The following is a 20,921-nucleotide window of genomic DNA, read 5'->3' on the forward strand; positions in this document are numbered from 1 at the left end:
CTCCTTTTCAGAAATGTGTTAAGTACACAGAGCTAGCTTAACCTGTATTTTAGGGAAACATGTTCTTTCTCGTATTTTCTAACATTTGTCCTCAATGAATTGCTGAATTCTACTGTGCTATTCATTTGATCATTAACCGCTCATGGGTTCTCCAAATTCTTCTACCTCATTTGCTAACCATATTGTACCAGGCTGTAATTCTGAAGGGGATGCATAGAACCTGGGTGCTAAATACTGCTGTAAAAAAATAATGCTAGATATCAAACAGCAATTAATTCTCCATCATGTATTTATTGAAGATCAAATCATTGGTTGGCATTTAGCAGGCACTGAATGTATAGAATGTGTTTTTGGTTTTTTTTTGAAGTCCTCCACTGTGGAAAATTTTCAAAATAATAGCTCAGGACTTAAGCCTTACCAAGTGTGTGTTATTAAGTAGATTATGTGTCCCAGGAATGGAGGAGGATCAGAAAAGATAATAGAAACTCACTAATAATTAGTCCAGGAGAGAATCATTCCACTTGAGAATCACTTGCTGCCTTTTCTGCCCCGAGGGCTCTAATTCATGATAACCTGCATTTCTTGCCTATTTATGCTGAAAGTTGACCATGAGAGGATGAGAGTGTAATCCTGACCAGTGAAGCCATATTATCCACCTGACTGAAGAGAAGGCCTCAGCATTGAAGTGTTTCTAATGTAATTGCTATAGTCTTTAGAATCAGCTTCCATACAGGTTAGTATTTTTTTCTATGATGAAAAATGATGAAATTCGAAGTCATTGTTCTCTAAACTCTTTAAAGCAATGACGCTCCTCTGCTGCCCCCTCAAGGTTCTCACAGTTTTTCTCCAGGGAGACAAAATTTTAAATAACCCCAAATGCCACCCAAAATAGAATATATAAAAACCATACACAGGCTGCTCCCAGGGCAAACTATTGATAGTATCAATTATTAAAAAACAGTAATCTTATCTTCCACTTATTTCATGGGGTGACTGTTTACTTCCCATTTAGCAAAATTCAGGGATGATGTATCCTTAAAATACTAAAAAATATATTTTGTGCACATTTTAAGGTAAAAGAGGAAAACCTTTTTTTAGTTTTTGGCCGCGCTGCACGGCTTGCGGGATCATAGCTCCCTGACCAGGGACTGAACCCACATGTTCGGCAGTGAAAGCGCAGAGTCCTAACCACTGGACTGCCACGGAATTCCCAGCAAAACCTTTTTTTTCCAGATGTTTTTAGGTTTTAAGATACCTGCAGTATAAATCTGTCACAATAAATTCCATTCTGATTATAATTTTACTGTGTCCACGATCAGCCTATCGACTCAATTTCTGTTCTGAGATATAAGAATTTACTAGACATCGTAAAAGGTCAACTTTCAGGTATTGTTATTTGTAAACAGTACTGTGAACAGGCCCCCCTCTGGTTCTGTAGGCATAACATGTCTGTGGGAGGGATGGGGAGAGAGCTGACCTGGCACCCATCCTTCGCCAGAACTTCTGCATGCCTGACCTCACTGAATTCTCACAGAGATCCAGCAGAGCAGGTATTTTCCCATCTCCCAGTGAGCAAACTGAGGTAGAGAGGTTATGATGCCAAGTACATTTTCCAAATCCACACAACTAATAAAGAGGATACGTGCAATTCAAATCCAGGCTGATCTGACTGCAAAGTCCCCGCTTTTTCCTCATCAAAAAGTCGACAAGGGCTTCCCTGGTTGCGCAGTGGTTGAGAGTCCACCTGCCGATGCAGGGTTCGTGCCCCGGTCCGGGAAGATCCCACATGCCGCGGAGAGGCTAGGCCCGTGAGCCATGGCCACTGAGCCTGCGCGTCCGGAGCCTGTGCTCCGCAATGGGAGACACCACAACAGTGAGAGGCCTGCGTACCGCAAAAAAAAAAAAAAAAAAAAAAAAAAAAGTTGACAAATAACAAAAGTTGGTGCGGATGTGGAGAAAAGGGAACCCTTGTACACTGTTGGTGGGGATGTAAATCAGTGCAGTCACTGTGGAAAATAGTATAGAGGGTCCTCGAAATACTAAAAGTAGAACTACCATATAGCAATCCCATTCCTGGATTTACATCCAAAGAAAATGAAAACACTAATTTGAAAAGATAAGTACATCCAATGTTCATAGTAGCATTATTTACAATAGCCAAGATACAGAAGCAACCCATGTATTTATCAACAGATGAATGGATAAAGAAGACATAGTACACATATATAGAAACTGGAATATTACACAGCCATAAAAAAGAATGAAATTCTGCCATTTACAACAATATAGATGGACCGAGAGTGTATTATGCTTGGTGAAATAAGTCAGAGAAAGACAAAAACTGTATGTCGCTGTTTACAGGGTGGCTAGACAGACTTAGCAGGATTCTTGCTATAACTGGACAATGTAGAGACAAACATGGCAGTCTGAAAAGTCGAGGTGTAGGTGAAGGAAGAGAGCTCAGTCTTTGTCACTCGCAAAGGATTCAGAGAGAAAATGTCACAATATTTTAAAATATAGACAAAAGATACATGGGAGTTTTTTGTCCTTTTTTTTTTACACTTTTTTTTTTTACACTCTCCTATAAATTGGAAATTATTTTAGAATAAAAAGTAACTCCCCACCCCCACCCCAAACCTGTCCAGTTCTGGTGTCTTTGTCTGGTTCATGCCTCCAAAGGTCTCACTGGCTGAGCCATATTTTTCTTGCTGAGTTTTGTTCATCTGACCTGACAGGATAATTACTGCATTGTATTTCTCCTAACCAAGTAGAACAAAACTTCTCGAACCTATGTGACTGCGCTACAAACCTCAACAAGTGTTTCCTGAACTTCATTCATGAGTACCATCTGCATACTTGCCACAAAGCAACTGTGCCTCTGTTTACATTATAATTTAAAAAGTCAACTCTGACTTTTTTATAGAAAAATAGCAGGCAGCCACAAAGATACATACATTAAAAAAAGTTATTAAATTTTAAAAAATAAAATGAAATGACAGGATAATTAATTTATAAAAATGCATACTTGAAAATATGCTCCCTAGAGAGTGGAACTTTTTGTGCTGATTTAATAATAAAAGGATATTTAGCCTGAGGTCACTTAGTTTAAGATGAAATGGGGTTCTAAATCAATATAATGATCTAGTTTTAACATTTTGATGGTACCAAGAACTGTGCATATCAATTTATATATCCCATTTATTGGAAAGGGCAAGAGATATTTAACCTCCATCTTTAATAGAGTTGGATATTGAGAATTAATTCCTAGCCAAAATGATGTTACTTTTATTCCAAAAAGGCATTTGAATATTTATAACCCTGGAAGCATACATAAAAACATGATTTTTCCTTCTGAGAATATTTAAAAAAATCATTTTCAGACAATGTAGTTATGTTGGAATTTTATTATAAACTGCAAGGGCACAGACCTCGAGCTGGCCAATTTCAAGGATTTCTTTCACAGCAGAGGTATTTAAAGGCAAAATAAATAAATAAATATTAGGTTAATCACTATTGACTTATTGGGGAAAAAAGGGATAATCTAAATGTCCCGTTAAAGAATTCAGGTTCGGTTACCTAGGAGGGTGGGTAGTTTCTCACAGTCGTTTAAAAAAAATTTTTATAAATTATTTATTTTTGGCTGTGTTGGGTCTTCATTGCTGCCCCGGGCTTTCTCTAGTCGCGGCGAGCAGGGGCTACTCTTTGTTGCAGTGTGAAGGCTTCTCATTGCGGTGGCTTCTCTTGTTGTGGAGCATGGGCTCTAGGCGCACGGGCTTCAGTAGTTGTGGCTTGCGGGCTCTAGAGCGCAGGCTCAGTAGTTGTGGTGCACAGGCTTAGTTGCTCCCCGGCATGTGGGATTCTCCCGGACCAGGGCTCGAACCCATGTCCCGTGCATTGGCAGGCGGATTCTTAACCACTGTACCACCAGGGAAGCCCTCAGAGTAGTTCTTAACCGGACTCATATCCATAGAAAAACACACCTGCATTTCATCAGAAATGCTAATTTTCTTCCAGAAGGTTATGAATTGCATTAAGCAAAAATGTTCTGGTGGGACCAACTCTGCAAAGTTCTCCTTGTGAGGCGAGCTGGGCAGAGGTGGCTGAGGAGCAAGCGTGGGAAGAGACTTTTCACTGAATAATGTTTTATAAACCTTGAATTTTGAACCAGGTACAGGTGGCCCTTCGTGTAGAGTTAAGTAATTAAAAAAAAAATTGAAGACTCTCCAGAATTTGGACTTTTCCTCACAATACCCATAAATTTTGTCACGTGTGAGAAATAAAGGGAGAGAGCATCCCTTACTTACCCATTTGCTCCTAACACATGATCTGAGAAAATATGTCAAGGTTTTTTTTCATAAATAATTACAGTATTTCCAGCAAAGAGTTCAGACACAGGAAGCTCAGATTATGAGTAGGTTCTCAATTTTGGTTGGTTTCTGGAATGTTTGCATGATTGGGGGCTGGTCCCCAGGGCCTGGGTGTAGCTGTCACAGTAATAGCCACTACCTGAGTCCCCTGAGCACGCTGCACTCTGGTTACAGCATTCCAAGCAATCCTCACCACCGCCCTCCACCACAGACAAATCAGAGGAAGCCTTTGGAGCATCCAAAAGAAACTATTTGGAAATAACGTAATCTATTCCGGATAGCTCAAAGGCCAAGATGGGACGTTTGCAATGAAACAGGACTAGGTAAGAAGCGAATGCTCTCCTTACACTGTATAATAAAGCAGAAGCGGACGTACAGGGAAACAGGCCTTACCTGCAGGTGGAGGCTGCAGTTTTCAGGCAGGAAGCCTGTGGGTCCAGTGCTCCCTTATCAGGTGGGAAGTTGGGGCTGAAGGGAACGGTGGCCAGAGTCAGATGCTTGGGTAGAATCAGGCCTGTCTGGCCGTCCCCCCAGCTTTGCAGGCCTTCGGGAATGACTTCTAGGAGGTGGCCGCTGCACTGCAGCTGGGCAGGCTGTCTGGGCAGAGCAAGTGGCTGCAGGGTGAGTGGCATCCCTGAAGGCCAGGGAGGGGCCCCTCACTCACTGCCTCTGCTGACAGAGACACTGAAGTTTCCACTTTGGAGGGGAGCAAGGAGCAATCCCTTTTGGGACACAAAAAAGTGAGTTAGTATCCTCAAATGCAACCTTCCTTCTGCCTTATGCTCCTTTGCTACTGCTCTCTTAAGAAACGATGTTATTTCAATCCATTATGTCTCCAAATTTGTGTTGCTATTTTATCCTTACTTTCTTCTTGAAACGGCAGTTTCAGGAAGAGCTTCCATCTTATGGCTTATTGATCATTTATAGTAGTGGTAACCTTTCCCCGTGAGACCCAATTCACAAACACTAAAAACATTGATGGGCTATATTTTTCCTAAAAGAGAACCATCTTTTCTGGCCCTTTAATAATAAACTTTCAGTGTGTTTTTTCGTAAGAAAATGAAATAGGGTCATAACCCTATAAATTCTTCCACTATTTCCTGGTCATACGGGGGCTCTACTTCATTTCAATGGTGGTTTAAAACTATATAGTTTTCCTCCAAGGGGTGAGGGTTAGAGAAAATCCGCGAGAGTGAAATTGAGTGGAAAGCAGCAGCCACTAGCTGCCCTACGAGGAGGTAAAAAAAAGTGGGTAACTGCATTCAGGGATTGGGGCCAAGTTAATGCGCTACAACTTAGTACATTCTCTCTCCACTGCCAACCCAATAATGACTTAGCAGCAGTACCCTCGCTGGCAGGAACCAGAGGTGGGCGTGGGGAGAGGGCTTGGAGTCCAGCCTTCCTGACTTTCTGCTCCGCTGGCACCTTCGCCCACCAAGGCAGCACATGCTACACGCTGGTCCCAAATGCTCGCCTCTGTGCCATCCCTGTGACAGAGCCCCAGTCGTGGTGGCAAGTCTGCAGAGACGATCTCCACTCAGGGTGGGCTTTTCAGTGACCAGGAGAGGCCAGATTTTGAGTGTCTGGTGCAGTCTGCTAGAATGCCTAGATTGAGGCCACTGGATACACATCCTATTTGCACTGATGAACGTTATTTCCCTGATTTCTTCTATTACACACTCCACACCCTCTACTTTCATTGCTCTGAATTCTGATGTGTCCCTACGTGAAGGCAGACCGCCTGTGCGTTCTGCTCAGCATTTGCCCTCAAGCCATCAGTTTTTGTTACACAGCTTAATTCAATAAAACTCTTGACCGGAGTACCTGTCTTGTTGGGTATGAGTGCTGCACCCATTGTCCCTGGAGTATTTTATGACGTTGTTCATCAGCTGTAAACCAAACTTAATTCCATCTCTTCAAACGTGTGTATTCATAATAGCAAACTGACACCGCCAGGCACTGATCTAGGGGCTTCACGGATATTACCACCTCAAACCTCACAGCCACCCTGTGCGGGAGGTCCTGTTGATGGACTGCCTTACAGGTGAGAACGGAGGCACAGGAAGGCTGAGGGGCTTGCAAAGGGTCCAGAATGGTGAGCAGTGGGGCCGGGCTCCCCAGTGCTCGTCCCCCTGGGTGGCTACCACGGGGCCTCCCTTGCCAGTCACTGTGAGGACGAGTCCCTGGTGACCCTGAGTCTGGGGGACAGAGCCACCAGCGCTCACGGTGAGTCCAACGGAACTTCTTCCCCGGTCAGGGACAAACTGCTGCTTTTTCAGGTCGTGGTGCAGATGAGGTAATGGGTGCATTTAGGGGCTGGGCCATGTGCAGATGAGGATGTTCCAACACCAGTCCCTTGGTGCCGAGCAAGTAAAATTGCGTTTCCACCAGCCAAATACACTCATGGTACAACTCCGCAGACTCGGCAAAGCTGCTGATACTTTTCACAACTTCCTAGCCTTCCTCTCAACACCGAGGCTCTTCAGAGAATTTGCAAAAAAAAAAATACTTGATTTTGAAAAATTAAGAAAACGTAAGCGATGATAGCTAACACCATGCCTGACTTCTAAATTCATTTAAATCCTCTATAATGTGGGTACTATTATTATTCCCATTTTAAAAAGAAGGCAACTGAGGTACAGAGGTTAACCTGTCCAAAGTCTCAGAACGTGTACAGTGAGATTTTGGAACCCGAGCAAAGGTTTTAATCAGGTGCCAGCCTGTCTCTGTAGTCTCCTGGGACACAGCCACACCCGTTTGTTGAGTATTGTCTAAAAAAGCAGCTAAGTAGTTGTGATGAAGGTCCTAGGGGCAAAGCCTAAAATATTTACCACCCAGTCCTTTACAGAAGTTTGCTGACCCCTGCTCTTAACCATTCAACATCACTTTCTTTCACGATGTACCTTAAGACCACAGGATTGCTGTCAGGTTGTAACTCAAAACTTACACTCTGTACCTATTTGTTACAAAACCTCTAAGAGAAGCAGGGGAACTAATTTTTAATCTATAGCAAATGGCACTGGACTTGATTTCCATTACAATCTGAATGCTAGTTAAAAGGACAGATATGTATAAGATCAAGAACCATACAAGGAATCACTGACACACATTTCAGAATTATATTCTGCTACTCTAACTGGAATTTGAAAAAAAAACATTTTTTTGTGGAGTTTTACATAAGAACTTATCACACTGCTTTGGGGTTCATTTCTTAGAAATGAATAACTGAGCTATAATTTATCTTCAAAGTGTTTGCGTTCATCCACTCAAATATACAACATACATAGAAAATATAATATGCCCAAGTATTGTCTAGCAACTGACTGTCAGGATTCCAGATTGTGTGAGAAAAAAAAAAGTGGGGGGAGAGTCAGTCCAGGATGGTTTTAGAGTTAACCACCCACCTCCCCATCACCTGGTCAGAAGTTCAAGTGTTGGAAGTAATAATCCAAGCCCACTCCTTGCAGGTAATTCACTTTCTTCTAAACCTTCATACTTCTGGGACTAAGAAGATGAAAGATGGTAGATTTTGGCTATCACTCCTTTGAGGCAAAGAGATGAGAGGTACAAAGTGATTTCCATGGTACAAGCTCAGAGCCAGACTGTTTGATGCAATACTCGTCGGCAGAATGATGCGGTACTAAGTAAATCATTTAGCAAGCTCTTTAGCTAGCTATTACAGGACCAGGTACATGGAGAATGTTTATTTGCTTATGCATTTACTGATGGTTTTGTTAGTCAAACTACAGCTACAGAGTTATGATAAAGTTGCCTCTCATTACAGAAATGTCAAACTAGCTTTAAGACAATTTTGCTTTCCTTTAGATTTAGCGTTAAAAAAATATTCCAAATGAGTTATGCTAAAAACTTCTGACACTTGTGCACATAACGTAACCCTCTATGTCACAAAATATCCAGAAAATGTAAGAGCCACACACGTTTTTTTCCTCCAGAAATAGCTCGGATTCATAAATATATAATTACTGGCTGACATGCAAGGCCACTAAATTTGGTACAGAAGGAAAAAAACATGAATTTTCATCTCGTATAGACAAAATGAAGTATCGCCCAGATAATCCCTAAGAATTGTTAGTTCGTGTTACAATCAGTTATGAGTTTCAGGATCATGTCACATCAAGTCTTTAAAACTGACCTTCCCTGATTAACTTGATTCAACTCCAATTACTTGTTTTCCTACTTCTATCCAGAAGGATGTAGTCAATCTGCAATTGATTCTTTCAGGGACCTTAGACCCCTCTGACGGGTACATCTTCTGACTTTCCCCACTAATGTTTGAACTTGAAGCTACGAGGTTCTTTGCCATATGCCGTAAGTGCTTAGGACAGTGCTCTGCAAACACTAGACTCTCCGAAAACCATGCACCCATCTTCTGACCATACTTCCATCTCAACTTAGGTGAGCACACCACATTTTTAACATTTTAAGTAGTGTAATAAATTTTAAAAAGCAAACCTGAATTGCTCCAGTTGTTTGGCATCAGTACACGAATGGGATTTCCAAACAGCATTCTATCTCAGGAAGTACAGAGGGGTCGAACTACCACATTTTTACTCCGACAGGAAGACAGAATATAAAGCAGGTTCAAATTTCCCCACACACATTGAGCGTCACACAGGTACCCAATGAAAGCAATGATCTTACTAGAGAAGTCACCCAACATGGTGTTTGTCCTGCGAGATACCAAAGCTTCTGGGCCGGAAACAAAATATACGTGAGGGCTATTTGCCCCGAACCAAACCATCTTAATATAATTTATTCTACTTTCCATTCCATTTCAGATTTAGTTTTTTTTTTTTCTTTTTTCTTTGCGGTACGCGGGCCTCTCACTGTTGTGGCCTCTCCCGTTGCGGAGCACAGGCTCCAGACGCACAGGCTCAGCGGCCATGGCTCACGGGCCCAGCCGCTCCGCGGCATGTGGGTTCTTCCCGGACCGGGGCACGAACCCGCGTCCCCTGCATCGGCAGGCGGACTCTCAACCACTGCGCCACCAGGGAAGCCCTAGTTTTAATAAAGTAATGCAAATCATTTAAAGAAAAAACCTTTAATTTTAAATTCTGATCTAGGCATAAAATTCATTTTTGTATCACGGTTAAATTCAGTACAAACTATAAAAATGTTAACACTGGAGTTTCAACAGAAATCTAATAAGACCTCTTAGAAAAATTATTTAAAGAAACAACAGCAAGTCATTTACTGCTATGAGGTTAATACATAAAGAAAAACACATTCACACATTTTACTGAATTTATCAGTAAATAATTTTAGCCATAATACTTATCATAAAATTAAAAGTTGCATGTGGCTCCACAGCAATTACAATTTGCAATAAAAATACTAAGCCAAGTCTTTTTTTCTAACAGGAACAATGCTAGCTTTAAAACGACTGAAGTCTGCACACCAATTGTGAACAGAGTGGGTGTATCATAACTTAGTTTAAATTAAAGTGGAAGATGGTAAAAACTAGATGCTTTTAACTTTGAATTGCACGAGGAAAATATCAGGGGGAAACAAAATTCAGAGCCATCCTTATTCCTTTAAAAAATACTAGATTATTCTTATATTAAAAACATTAAATGAATCAAAGCCAGACAGTACTAAATTTTTACACAAACTTCTTTCGTATTTCAACGTTGTTTATTGAGGAGTGAATGAGACTACTGCCAGACATGCCAACGACACTTCACATTCAAGGGCTGGAAGCTGAAAAGCTTTCCAAACTGAGTCACTGCATAAGCCTTTTGGGGAAAAGAATCGAAAGTGACATAAAATAACATCTTCATGCTTGTTGTTTTTGTCTTCAGCTTTTTTTCAATTTTTGGATCTACTAGTTTGCTGGGTAAAAGGCTTCTTTCTACCGTACAGAAAGACTCACACTCCAATTAATAGAATTAACACTAGGTGTACAGCAACGTGTTTCAACACACATCTAATGCTGAAGAACTGATCTTAAAGCTGTTTTGTCTTAAATCTTCCTTATATCTAGTGAGAAAATTTAATTTCCCTTTCACCTTCACATGGGTGGGTTATACCAATAGAAAAATACTCTTCAGTGCTACTGCAGGGCTCATGGGACTTCCTCAGTGGTGTGGGAGAAATCCACTTAAACACCATCCTGAAACCCAGGGCTTCTCTTCCTGCTGTTGTGGCTTTGCAGAAGAATGGCCTACACACAACTCTACCGTTCTCTTTTGCTCAAAAACAAAACAAAGAAACCTAAACAAAAGGGTAAACGTTTATTTGGAGTTAGTTTTCTGGTGGTGATATTAAGGCCCTTCAGGCAGAGTTCAGGAGCTCCTGTATGGCTGCCTGCTGCTCGGGACTGAGTTGTGCTATGCATTCAGTCCACAGTCCTCCAGAAGTCTAGGGAAAGAACATTGTCACACATTTAGATTCGGCGAAAATGGTCACTGGGAAGTATCTTAATAATCATCATTAGGTAGACTGAAATAATGCCAAAATACCTTCTTTCCAGTAGATTAGCTTGATGAACATCATTGTAAAAGCAAGAAATCTTTTCATTTCTATAAAGTTTATTTCATTTACAGTAAGTTTTCTCATTTTTGCATTGATAAAGCTACACTTTAGCTGACACGTTCAGGTAATCTATACACATGAATTTAGGTAGGAAAAGTCATTGGTAGCTGACAGTTTTATTACTATTAAAATCTCATGTTTTTTTCTTCACAGATATGCAGAAAAACTACACAATGAGTATGTGCTAGTCTCAGATTTAAGATACAGGTTTTAGTTTTAATAAATAGTGAGAATATATGGGTAGATTATAATAAGTATAATCCATTTGAGGCTTGATGACAAGAGAATATAAAAATGAAATTTCCTTAGCTAGTTGGATTTCTACTTCCTTCCTCTAATAGAGAAGAATATGAAAAAAAAGCCAAAACCAAGTAATTTTTTAGTTCTTCTTCCCCAGTTTAACCAAACCAGCTTACCTGTACTTGGCGAACGACATTAGCCAGACGTTTGGCACAGGGATCTTCATGTTTAATTGCCTCATGCATTTCTCCTTCTGCAATTATACTGAATATTTTGGGCAGATTGGTATTGTTAGGGCCAAGAACGATTGGGTGATTACTGAAAAAAGAAAGAGAAGACAACCGCTGTAAATGAAAATTGTAACAGGAAATCACCGAGGCACTCATACTTTTCCACACCTTTCCCCCAACACTGAATTTTGTTATTCTGTCTTTGTACAATGATTACGTACTCACTAAAATCAACTGCCTTTTAGATTCAGTAGGAGGAAAACCAGCTAATTTTACTTATTAGCTTTTCAGTTTCTTCCCATGTAAATTATATATATATACGTTAAAAAAAACCCCAAGATATTACTAAGAACAGTTCCTTAACACAAATTTTATTTAGACACTGCAGAATGGTTTCTAAAATAAACCTGAAGTTCAAAAAGATAATACAGGCGTTCTAAATGTAAGCCGGGAAATAAGCTCCAGTCAAGTTTAATGGAAAGAAACCTAACAGTGAATCTAATGAGAATCCCAGCGTTTTTCATTAAGAAAATTCCAGAGTAGTCATCTCCAAGGGAGGTGATTGAACAGCGTGATGGAGAAGTGGCCACTGCAGAGGCAGGCGCAGGTAGGGGTCTCCAGGATGGCTGCTACATTCCTTAATGATGATGTCCTACCTGTGAAGACTCCCAGTATTTGTGTGAATGAGAACTTAAACAGGCATGAGGGAATATAGCCATTGGCCTGTTTCTACAAACTCCAGGAGATGAGTGGTTGTAGCCATTGGATTTATTTATGAACTAAAAGGAGTAATTAATAGTGCCAGAGCCCAGATCCAGTACCTAGGGGAACTTGGACTTAGAAAAACAGACCACCAATGAACATGCCTTTGATTTGATAGCTTCTATAACCTCCAAGGTTGCTGCAATTCTTAGCTATACTCACAGGCACAAAATAATACTATTAATGACAGAGGTCTGGGGCCAGATCCTGACTGCCCGTCTGGTATATTTCCCTTGTACCACTGATTTTTTAATCCAAAGAAAAACACTAGTATTTCAGAGGGTCAAAAAATAGTACTAACAATGTTCTTTGATCCCATTCTACTAATGAATGGTATGTCAATTATACCTCAGTAAAGCTAGTGAGTGAATGGATGAATGAATGAGTGGGGTGGGAGACAGAATAGAACCTTCCTTGAACATCACATTCTATAATGATCTGTTGAACTGAGTTCCATAAAGAATAACTCAAAATTAGATGTGCTTATATGGCACTCTTAACTGTGATACGGCTTCTTAACCTGATTTATAAAGACAGCATTATTATAACCTATACACCTGGAAGCTGTGCACAGGAAGCACTGTGTTACGTGAAGGGAAGGAAATAAGGCCTACCTGTCCCATTTCTTACCTTTCAATCAGGTCGCAAAGATAATTGAAAGTCTGAACAGCTTCTTCTTTATCCTCATGTAGTGGAAGCCAAGACAGCCAATGTGGGAGAACTTCTTCAACGTTCACACAATCAGGCTTGAACTTCATAATTTTCCCTACTGCCGAGATGCAGTTCTCTGTAGCATTGATATTTTCTTTGGTCTTAGAATCAGCAGACTGAATAACTCTTACCAGCAGTGGAAGTGCTTCTAAAATAAGCATTTGAAAAAAAGTCATTTAAAGTCTCACATTTTCATGCAAATGCTCATAAATATTTCTTATCTCTGGTCCAGGTATGAATTATAGTGAGGCAATGTTCAAGTGCAAGAAATGTTTGTTTTTGTGACTACAGAACCAGACACGGGGAAAGGGGGGTTGCCCTGGCGTGCTCAGGAGCACCTGCACCCCACTAATCTGTAGGCCCAGGAGGTTAGCAGCCTCCGGATTCACATTCCTGATCACCTCGGTGTACCGCAGCTTCTGAACGCCGCCCAGCTATATTCCCGTGCTGAACTTACAGGGACGCCAACATGTTTTAAAAGTATGCCCTCCAAGCCCCAAGTGGACTGTACCCTGGGACTGAGGTGAGGAGGCTATGGCCCCACTCAGATTTCACTTCCATTTCTACGAGCATGAGGGCGGTAAACTCCTAAGTGCTACAGTAAGGTGTTTGAAAAAGGAAAAGAGAATGAAGCAGTGTATGTTTGCCGGGGTGGGCGGTGTGCGGGGGTGGGGGGAAGCAAGGCAGGGATAACAGGGATGCCCGGGATGAGATGCACATAACGTAACAAACAAAAGTACCTGTACAAAAAGGACGATAGTTGTCTCCGCCGTACTGTGCCATGACTCCCAGGCCATACGCAGCTGCTTGCCTGACTTCTGGGCTGCTGTCACATGTGTATTGGAGCATTGGCCTTATGAAATATTCTGCATATTTAAATGAGGCTGGACTACAGTGTTCTATGACATCATCAAAGATGCACAAGCCCCACTGTCTATCTGGCCACGGTCTATGTAGACACTACAAAAGAGATACTCCTTTAAGCTTTGACTATTCAGATGAATGTGGTGCTGGAGTTTTTACGGCCAGCCACTTTGACAGACATTACTGTGGCAAATGTTGTCTGACATATTGTTTCAACAAACCAGAAGTCACTGTGTATTGGTTAATAAAAGACATGAACTAATGGAACAACAACAAAAAGAGATCGTAAAGAAACACTTATTCACTATAGGCTGTCATCTTACATGGATATTCCTGATATAGGTAATGAAAAAGAACACAGTAACAATCAGTTCTTGTGAATAACAACCCTCAAACTACTACATAGATTTAATAAAGTATAGGTTTAAAAGACTTGGGTGATTTGTTATAGAATTCCACAATCTGACATTACCAAGTACCAGGAAGAACTGACAGCAGCAGCTATGTATATACATTTACTTTACAAAAAAGATAACGGCAATGCTATATTTAAAAAACACAACAGTAGTAAAAGCTGCAAAGATTTAACTTTACAGTACTGATTCAACAGGATGTCATATGGGCCTAAATCATTTAAAAAAGATACTGCAGTACTAAATATCATAAAACACAAAATTGAAATCCAAAAAACCCCATAAATATCTGATGACTGCTTATAATTTATAATACATTTTAAAAATTGAATATATAAGGCTATCATCCAGAATCTGATTGCTGGTGGTACATAGTAGGGATCAAAACGGAATTTTCTTGTGTCTACTGAAAAACAAAAACAAAAACCTGCAACCATTTTTTTTCCATTTGTTAATTCAGCAGGGTATAGATAATCTGAAATAAAAAAAATCAGTTCTATGCCTTCAGACTGTATTATAAATTAGTTGAACTATGGAAAACCTAATTAGTAAACTTCAAGCATATACTGAAGGAGAAAATATCCAGGGCAATGCAATAAACTTGGTAAATTAAAGAGGTACAGTGGAAACCATGATTTCTATGATCCATTCTGACTTGAAAGTGTAAGTTTTCAAATGCTGTAAGGAAAGAGTTCCAGGTCAACTATCTAAAATAATTGTCAAAAAGAGGTAACACTTACAATTAGGTTGACAATTAACGGAAGCAGCTGTTCAAACCATGGTAACACTTTTTCCTTGTAGCTACTGAATATTGAGTGTAAAATGTCTGACACTTTGGTCAGAATATAAACATCATTATCATCCTAAAAAAAACAAACACATACATACCCATATGTATTTAAAAAGTATCCCTACTATTATTAACAGTAACATTTATTATACAAAACATAAGAGAAGTACAAAATTAAATTTCTCTTCACTTTCTTAAGGGCATATAGCAAGAGTCCAGAGACTGAGGTCACCCCAGTGATGTCTCTTGTCTGGCTATGGAAAGAAAGGAAGGAGTGTGGTTAAGTATTGCACTTATTGCAAATACTTTTCTTGGAATATATTCAAAATATACAGTTGAAAAATCAACCCAAATCTCAAAGATCTGAAACAAAAGTGATTTTACTTTACTATTTTTTTGTTTTCTGCAAGTATGTTTCTGGTTTGGGAGCAGGACGGTGGGGAGATGTGGGGTGAGTTATTTACGTCCCTGGGAACAATGTCTGTGTCAGCGTGTGAGCACCCTGCAGAGGACTGGGATGGCCGGCACATGTCAGCACCGGTCCACCAGATGGCCACATGCCACGTGACAGACCCTAAACACACAGCTGAAATATGTTTGATGGCATCAAGTGGTTTGATGGTGAGAGAACTGACTAACAATGTGAAGAATTGTGTCAACCACTGCATGCATATTATTTATGGGGAAATTTGCACAATTCTGTGGTCCAGTGGAAAGACAGCTGGCGTTATACAAAGATCTGGCCTTAAGCATGAGATTGTTGACAGTGCGGCTGTAGGCAGTCATTCAACATCTGAGTTTGAGTTCACTCATCTTTAAATGGCGAAAGCACCACCAAATACACAACATTGTAGTGAGAGCAGAAGAAAATACGAGGTGAGCTCCAAGGTGCTTTCATATGTGAGGCCATTGCAACAAAATGCACACAAAGCGTCCAAAACACAAATCAGCTAATTTCAAATGACTTATTCTCTAAATTAATCAATGAAATACATGTCAGATTTTTCTACTAAAGATTAATAAGAAGTACATCTTATGAGAAGTCAGATGAATCAGAAACTTAAGCATTATCCTCCAGATGCAAATGGTCGTGTAAATTAAGTTCTAAATGGAATAATTTACCTCATCTTGTAGTGATTCTTCCACCTGTTCATCATAGTCTTCATCTTGTCTTTTAACTAAAACACACCCAAATAAATGTCTTTAAATGGTCGCCAAAATGGTCAAGGATTACATTCAGAAATAAAAGCATGGAAAACTTACCTTGTCGCAATTCTTGATTTTTAAAATGTTCTTCAAGTTTAGCTTTCAATATACCTCCCAACTCTTCAAAGTGTTCATTATTAAGGCATCCATCTCCCATGACTTCAATGCACTAAAACGAGGTTGAGGAAAGAAAGCAACTCATAAGATTTAAGTGTTTTTGGAGTCAAAATTTAAACTCCATTAAGAATCAGAGGGAGGGACAGTGGTTAAGAATCCACCTGCCAATACAGGTGACCGGGTTCGAGCCCTGGTCCGGGAAGATCCCACAAGCCGCGGAGCAACTAAGCCGGTGCGCCACAACTACTGAGCCTGCGCTCTAGAGCCCGTGCTCCGCAACAAGAGAAGCCACTGCAATGAGAAGCAGCAACAATGACCCAACGCAGCCAAAAAAAAAAAAAAAAAAGTCAGATGGAGGTGTGAGAAAAATTAACATAACTCAGTACCCTGGAAGATTAATGATTAAATGAGTAAATCCACTTGGTTTGTATTTGCTACGATGCCAGTATTTTAAAGAGAAGAATTTAAAAAATATTTTTCCTTTAAACATGTCCTGAGCACGTCTTAAGTGCCGGGAATTACGGTGGATGCTGTGGATTCAAAGATGGAAAAGACCAGCTTCTAAGGAGCTCAGTTACTACATGCATACTCTGTACAAAGATGGCGCTGGAGAAAGGCTATTATAGGCGGAGGGAATGATACAGGCAAAGACATGGAAGCATGCGGTCTTTGGAAAAATAAGAGAAAATCTGAACTTCAGGAGCGTAAATGGGGACAAATAAAGAATTTTTAAACCAAACTGTGGAGCAAGCTATGGAGCTGTGAGCAATGGAGATGACCAAGAATATGGGAAGGGGAGTGACTCAAAGAGCAAGTCAATGCTTGAGGAAAGGCGAATGAACTATGAGCAAAAGAAGGAATGGCTTGTGGAATAGACCAAGTGAGGCTCTTTCAACAGCAAAAAGAAGAGATACGGCAAAAAACAGAAGGGAATTTAGGGGAGAGAGAACAGGACAGAAACTAGACATGACTTGGATGATGACAGCCAAGTTTCTGTAGTTGGATTACCAGGTAATGATGATGGAAACTAATGAAGACCAGAATACAAGAAGAGCTACTCTTGAAAAGAAAGAAAAACAAAAAGAGTGAAAGCACCAAAATATTAAACATTTTTGACAGAAAAAGAAAAATTTCTGTTACAACATAAGAATAAATCCCCCCATTTATTAGCAAGACTAATAAATGGACACACAATCTTATACATATTTTTGAAGAGAAAAATATTTACCTTTGCAAAAGAGTGCATTATTTCTGAGAGGACATCTGAATCTGGTTCTGTGCCAATGGCCTTGATTAGAGCATCACACATAAAATGCCACATCTGTGTGAGATACTCAGGACCACGAACTCTTGCACATTCCAGGAGAAGAGGCATGGATTCTGCTGCTGCCACTCGAACACGTTTTATTGTTAAGGAAACGTACTCACTATCCTTAGATTACATTTAGTGTAATCACTATCCTCAAGATTGTGGAGTGCTAGGCAACTTCTGTTTATCTAAGACTGCTCTCCAAGAGCTTGTGTTAAACATAACCTGCGTATAAAAACAGAAGTCTCCCTGTCCCCATGTCATACCTCCTGTCTTTTCTGTCACCTACAATATAACAGGAATGAAGGCTCAAATGTAACCCCTAATCATAAAAATGACTGAGGAAGGACCTGGGACTCTCACAGTATGTCTCAGAATGTACCTATCCCCAAATTTGAGGTAATGCATGCTTCTAACAAATGCAACTGAAGCAATGACTTTACTAAAGAAAACTACTGAGGATCTCTTCCTGAATCAGCCTCTTCAGTTTTCGATAAAGATGAGTTGCCTCTCCCTATCTAACATCATTTCTAAAATAAGGTCTTGAGACTTCTTCTTAAAAATAATTCTGGTCTGTCTTCAGGCATTATGGGAAGTCTGCTGGGCAAAAGCCATCTTCTGTAAAGGATGCCGCTGCAGGATACTGCATGAAGAACTACAACAAAGTGGCTCTGGAGCCAGGCAGTTTTGGGTCCAGGCTCTACCGTTCCATTGGGCTGTCATTTTTTTTAACTCACTTACGAAAGTGTGTGTATGCGCACACGAAATGGCATAAAAACCTACCTATACATATTAATTACAACTACCATTATATTGAGGAGGAAAACTGTTTCACACAGATTTACCAAGAGACATTTCTCTCCAGAGGTATTATCCACATTTGAAATGAGCTATATAGAAAGTTAAGTACTATTAAGTTGGTCTCTAACTTGTTAGAAGGTCTTGCTTAACATCACCAAAAGATATTTGGGAAAAGCAGCAATTATACACAACCATAAACATTTGCTAATAAAATAACAATCCTTAAAGCCCTTCAGTGCTCCACAGAGAGCTGTCAACTAGAGGATAGTTGACATTTTCTTTTTCATGTTTTCAGCACAAATGAAACAAAGGCACTTGCAAAGAACCAAGTTTATAACCTGAAACCACTGTCAGTGCAAACAGAATACTGGTGATGTACGCTTACTTCGGTTAGCACAAAGTCTAATACTTCAACAGCCTACAATTTAAGTAAATCTAGAAATGTTTTCTGTTCAAAAATTATAGGATATCATCATGGAAATAAAATTTCAGTAGAGGGACCATGAGTTTCACAACCTGTTCCGTGTACTCCACAAAGCCTTCTTTTAATTCCTTAGCATAGCAAACCTGAAACCAAAGTATTTGAAGAGAAAACAAGACCCATGTTAATTTTGATGTATTAATATTTATTAACAAACTGCAAAACCATGAGGACCACAGAATGTTATATCCTAACTAGAGCTAACTACATTTAGAGCTGTCTGCAGGACTGTGAAATTAGTCTTTTAACTAAAGGGAATTGTAAAATGGGAAAGGACCATGAAACGACTGTAGTATATATTGTCATTCGAAGGGGGGAATATTTCATATTCTTATTTTGTAGGGGGGAGAATTTAGCAAAAGTTTCAGCACTCTGAAAATACTTCAAACAAAAGATGCCACTTAATTAAGGCAACCTAAAATTAAAAAAAAAAACCCCAAAACCTGAAAATGTAATCACAGCACATCACTTGTATAAATCTGCAGCAAACGGGCTTATGCTATTCTGAATTTTAAAAAAATCATTTCAACAGATGAAACAAAAAATTGTTGTCTTAATGTAATTGTTTCTTTATTCTCTTTCACTACATGAAAAGAGTTGGTAATTTTGTAGAAGATGTTACATTTATATTTGTTCTCAAGTTGAGCGATACTACAGAAAATCCAAATTGTTTATAAATTATAGGTAATTAAGTACTGGTAAGAATAAGTTCAAGAAATATATGTTCAAATGAATTAGAAAACACAATACTAATACAAAATAAAATTTAAGCCATTAACTTTTATTTAGGCTTACTTAACTGCTAGATTTGTAATATACCATAATCTCTTTTTAAAATACTTTTTTATTGAAGTTTAGTTGATTTACAATGTTACCAAAATCTCTTAATTCTATTTGTAAAAAAACAAAAACAAAAAACTCTCACTGTCTACAACACATGCTCATGAAGGTTTAAAAAAGGAAACTCAAAGAGAATATACATAGGCCCCATAATACCACAAGAAATAATCACCGTAAACATTTTGATTTTCCTACCATGTCTATTTTTTTAAATACAATGAAATCATACCAACTTTATCTTTAATACTGTGAGCAGATTTCTGTTCATTCAAAAATATTCCTTAGCCACTTACTATATACTAAACACAAAACAGGCAAAAATCCTTCCCCCTCAGGTAGCTTTGTAATGGCTATGTAATACTCCAGGGCACGGTAATTACTGATCATCTTCCTAACAATAGTTATTTGGGCTATTCATTTTTGTTGTTGTTGTTATTAAAAACAGCACTGGTAATGAAAGGTTTTATCCACATTTGTTTAGGATGGAAATCCATAAGTGGAAATGTTGGGTCTAAAGGTTTCTATATTTATTAAAGAATACATTCCTGGCATAACTTCTTCAGCATCCGTGAAAAGCACTCCTATGAAATATATATATATAATATACATAAGTATATATATAATGAATTATATACATATACATTATATGTATTCATTATGAGAAGCTGTAAAACAAAGTTCAGTAAACATAATTACCAGCATCTGACAAGCAGTTGACTTTTCTTCCAGTCCTGCAGTTTTAATACCAAAACTTTGCTGATCTCCAAGGTTCACAAATTCCCAACCATCATCATCACTCATGTTCTCCATGTCTTGGGCTATTAACGAAGAAGGAAGAAAATTCATGTTAAAAATGGTAACAAAGAGAAATTCTACAACTGCCATGTCCGCATGCAGACACCTACTATCTAAAAGGGCCACTTCAGGCTTAATCGAAGCCGTCTTCAGTAGCGGTCCCATGACCACTGGAAGGTACTGCTGAAATTCCTTCCCAAGGATTTTGCACATTCTGGCCCATGCTGAGATCATGTAAGAGATCTGGGGAGAAAAATTTAAAATTAAAATAGAAGTGATTTTTAATAAAAAGTGGATAAATAAGACATAAAGAAAGCCCCTTCCCTGTTTCACGGAAATGATGTTTTTACATTCATGGCTCTTTAAGCAATAAGTGCATTTTCTAAGGTCACATACTTAAAATGTTCAGAAACCATGGAAATCACTGTGAACGTCTACAC

The 20,921-nt window shown here is 39.3% G+C and overlaps 1 protein-coding gene across 1 annotated transcript in view; it reads right to left on the reverse strand.

Moving 5' to 3' along the window:
* Positions 1-9,467: 9,467 nt before the first annotated feature.
* IPO5 (importin 5) overlaps positions 9,468-20,921 on the reverse strand; it is a 41,123-nt gene continuing 29,669 nt past the window's right edge. The window contains exons 16-26 of the mRNA XM_082675975.1: positions 20,592-20,724; positions 20,383-20,504; positions 18,836-18,932; positions 17,484-17,656; positions 16,196-16,307; positions 16,055-16,110; positions 14,883-15,005; positions 13,606-13,825; positions 12,785-13,013; positions 11,339-11,480; positions 9,468-10,748 (exon numbers count right to left, since the gene is read on the reverse strand). Coding sequence (XP_082532101.1) covers positions 10,662-10,748; positions 11,339-11,480; positions 12,785-13,013; positions 13,606-13,825; positions 14,883-15,005; positions 16,055-16,110; positions 16,196-16,307; positions 17,484-17,656; positions 18,836-18,932; positions 20,383-20,504; positions 20,592-20,724 — 1,494 coding nt within the window. The 3' untranslated portion in view covers positions 9,468-10,661. The remainder of the gene's footprint in view (positions 10,749-11,338; positions 11,481-12,784; positions 13,014-13,605; positions 13,826-14,882; positions 15,006-16,054; positions 16,111-16,195; positions 16,308-17,483; positions 17,657-18,835; positions 18,933-20,382; positions 20,505-20,591; positions 20,725-20,921) is intronic.

Source organism: Grampus griseus, assembly GCF_964374135.1.
Source record: "Grampus griseus genome assembly, chromosome: 18".
In the NCBI taxonomy this organism is placed as follows: domain Eukaryota; kingdom Metazoa; phylum Chordata; class Mammalia; order Artiodactyla; family Delphinidae; genus Grampus; species Grampus griseus.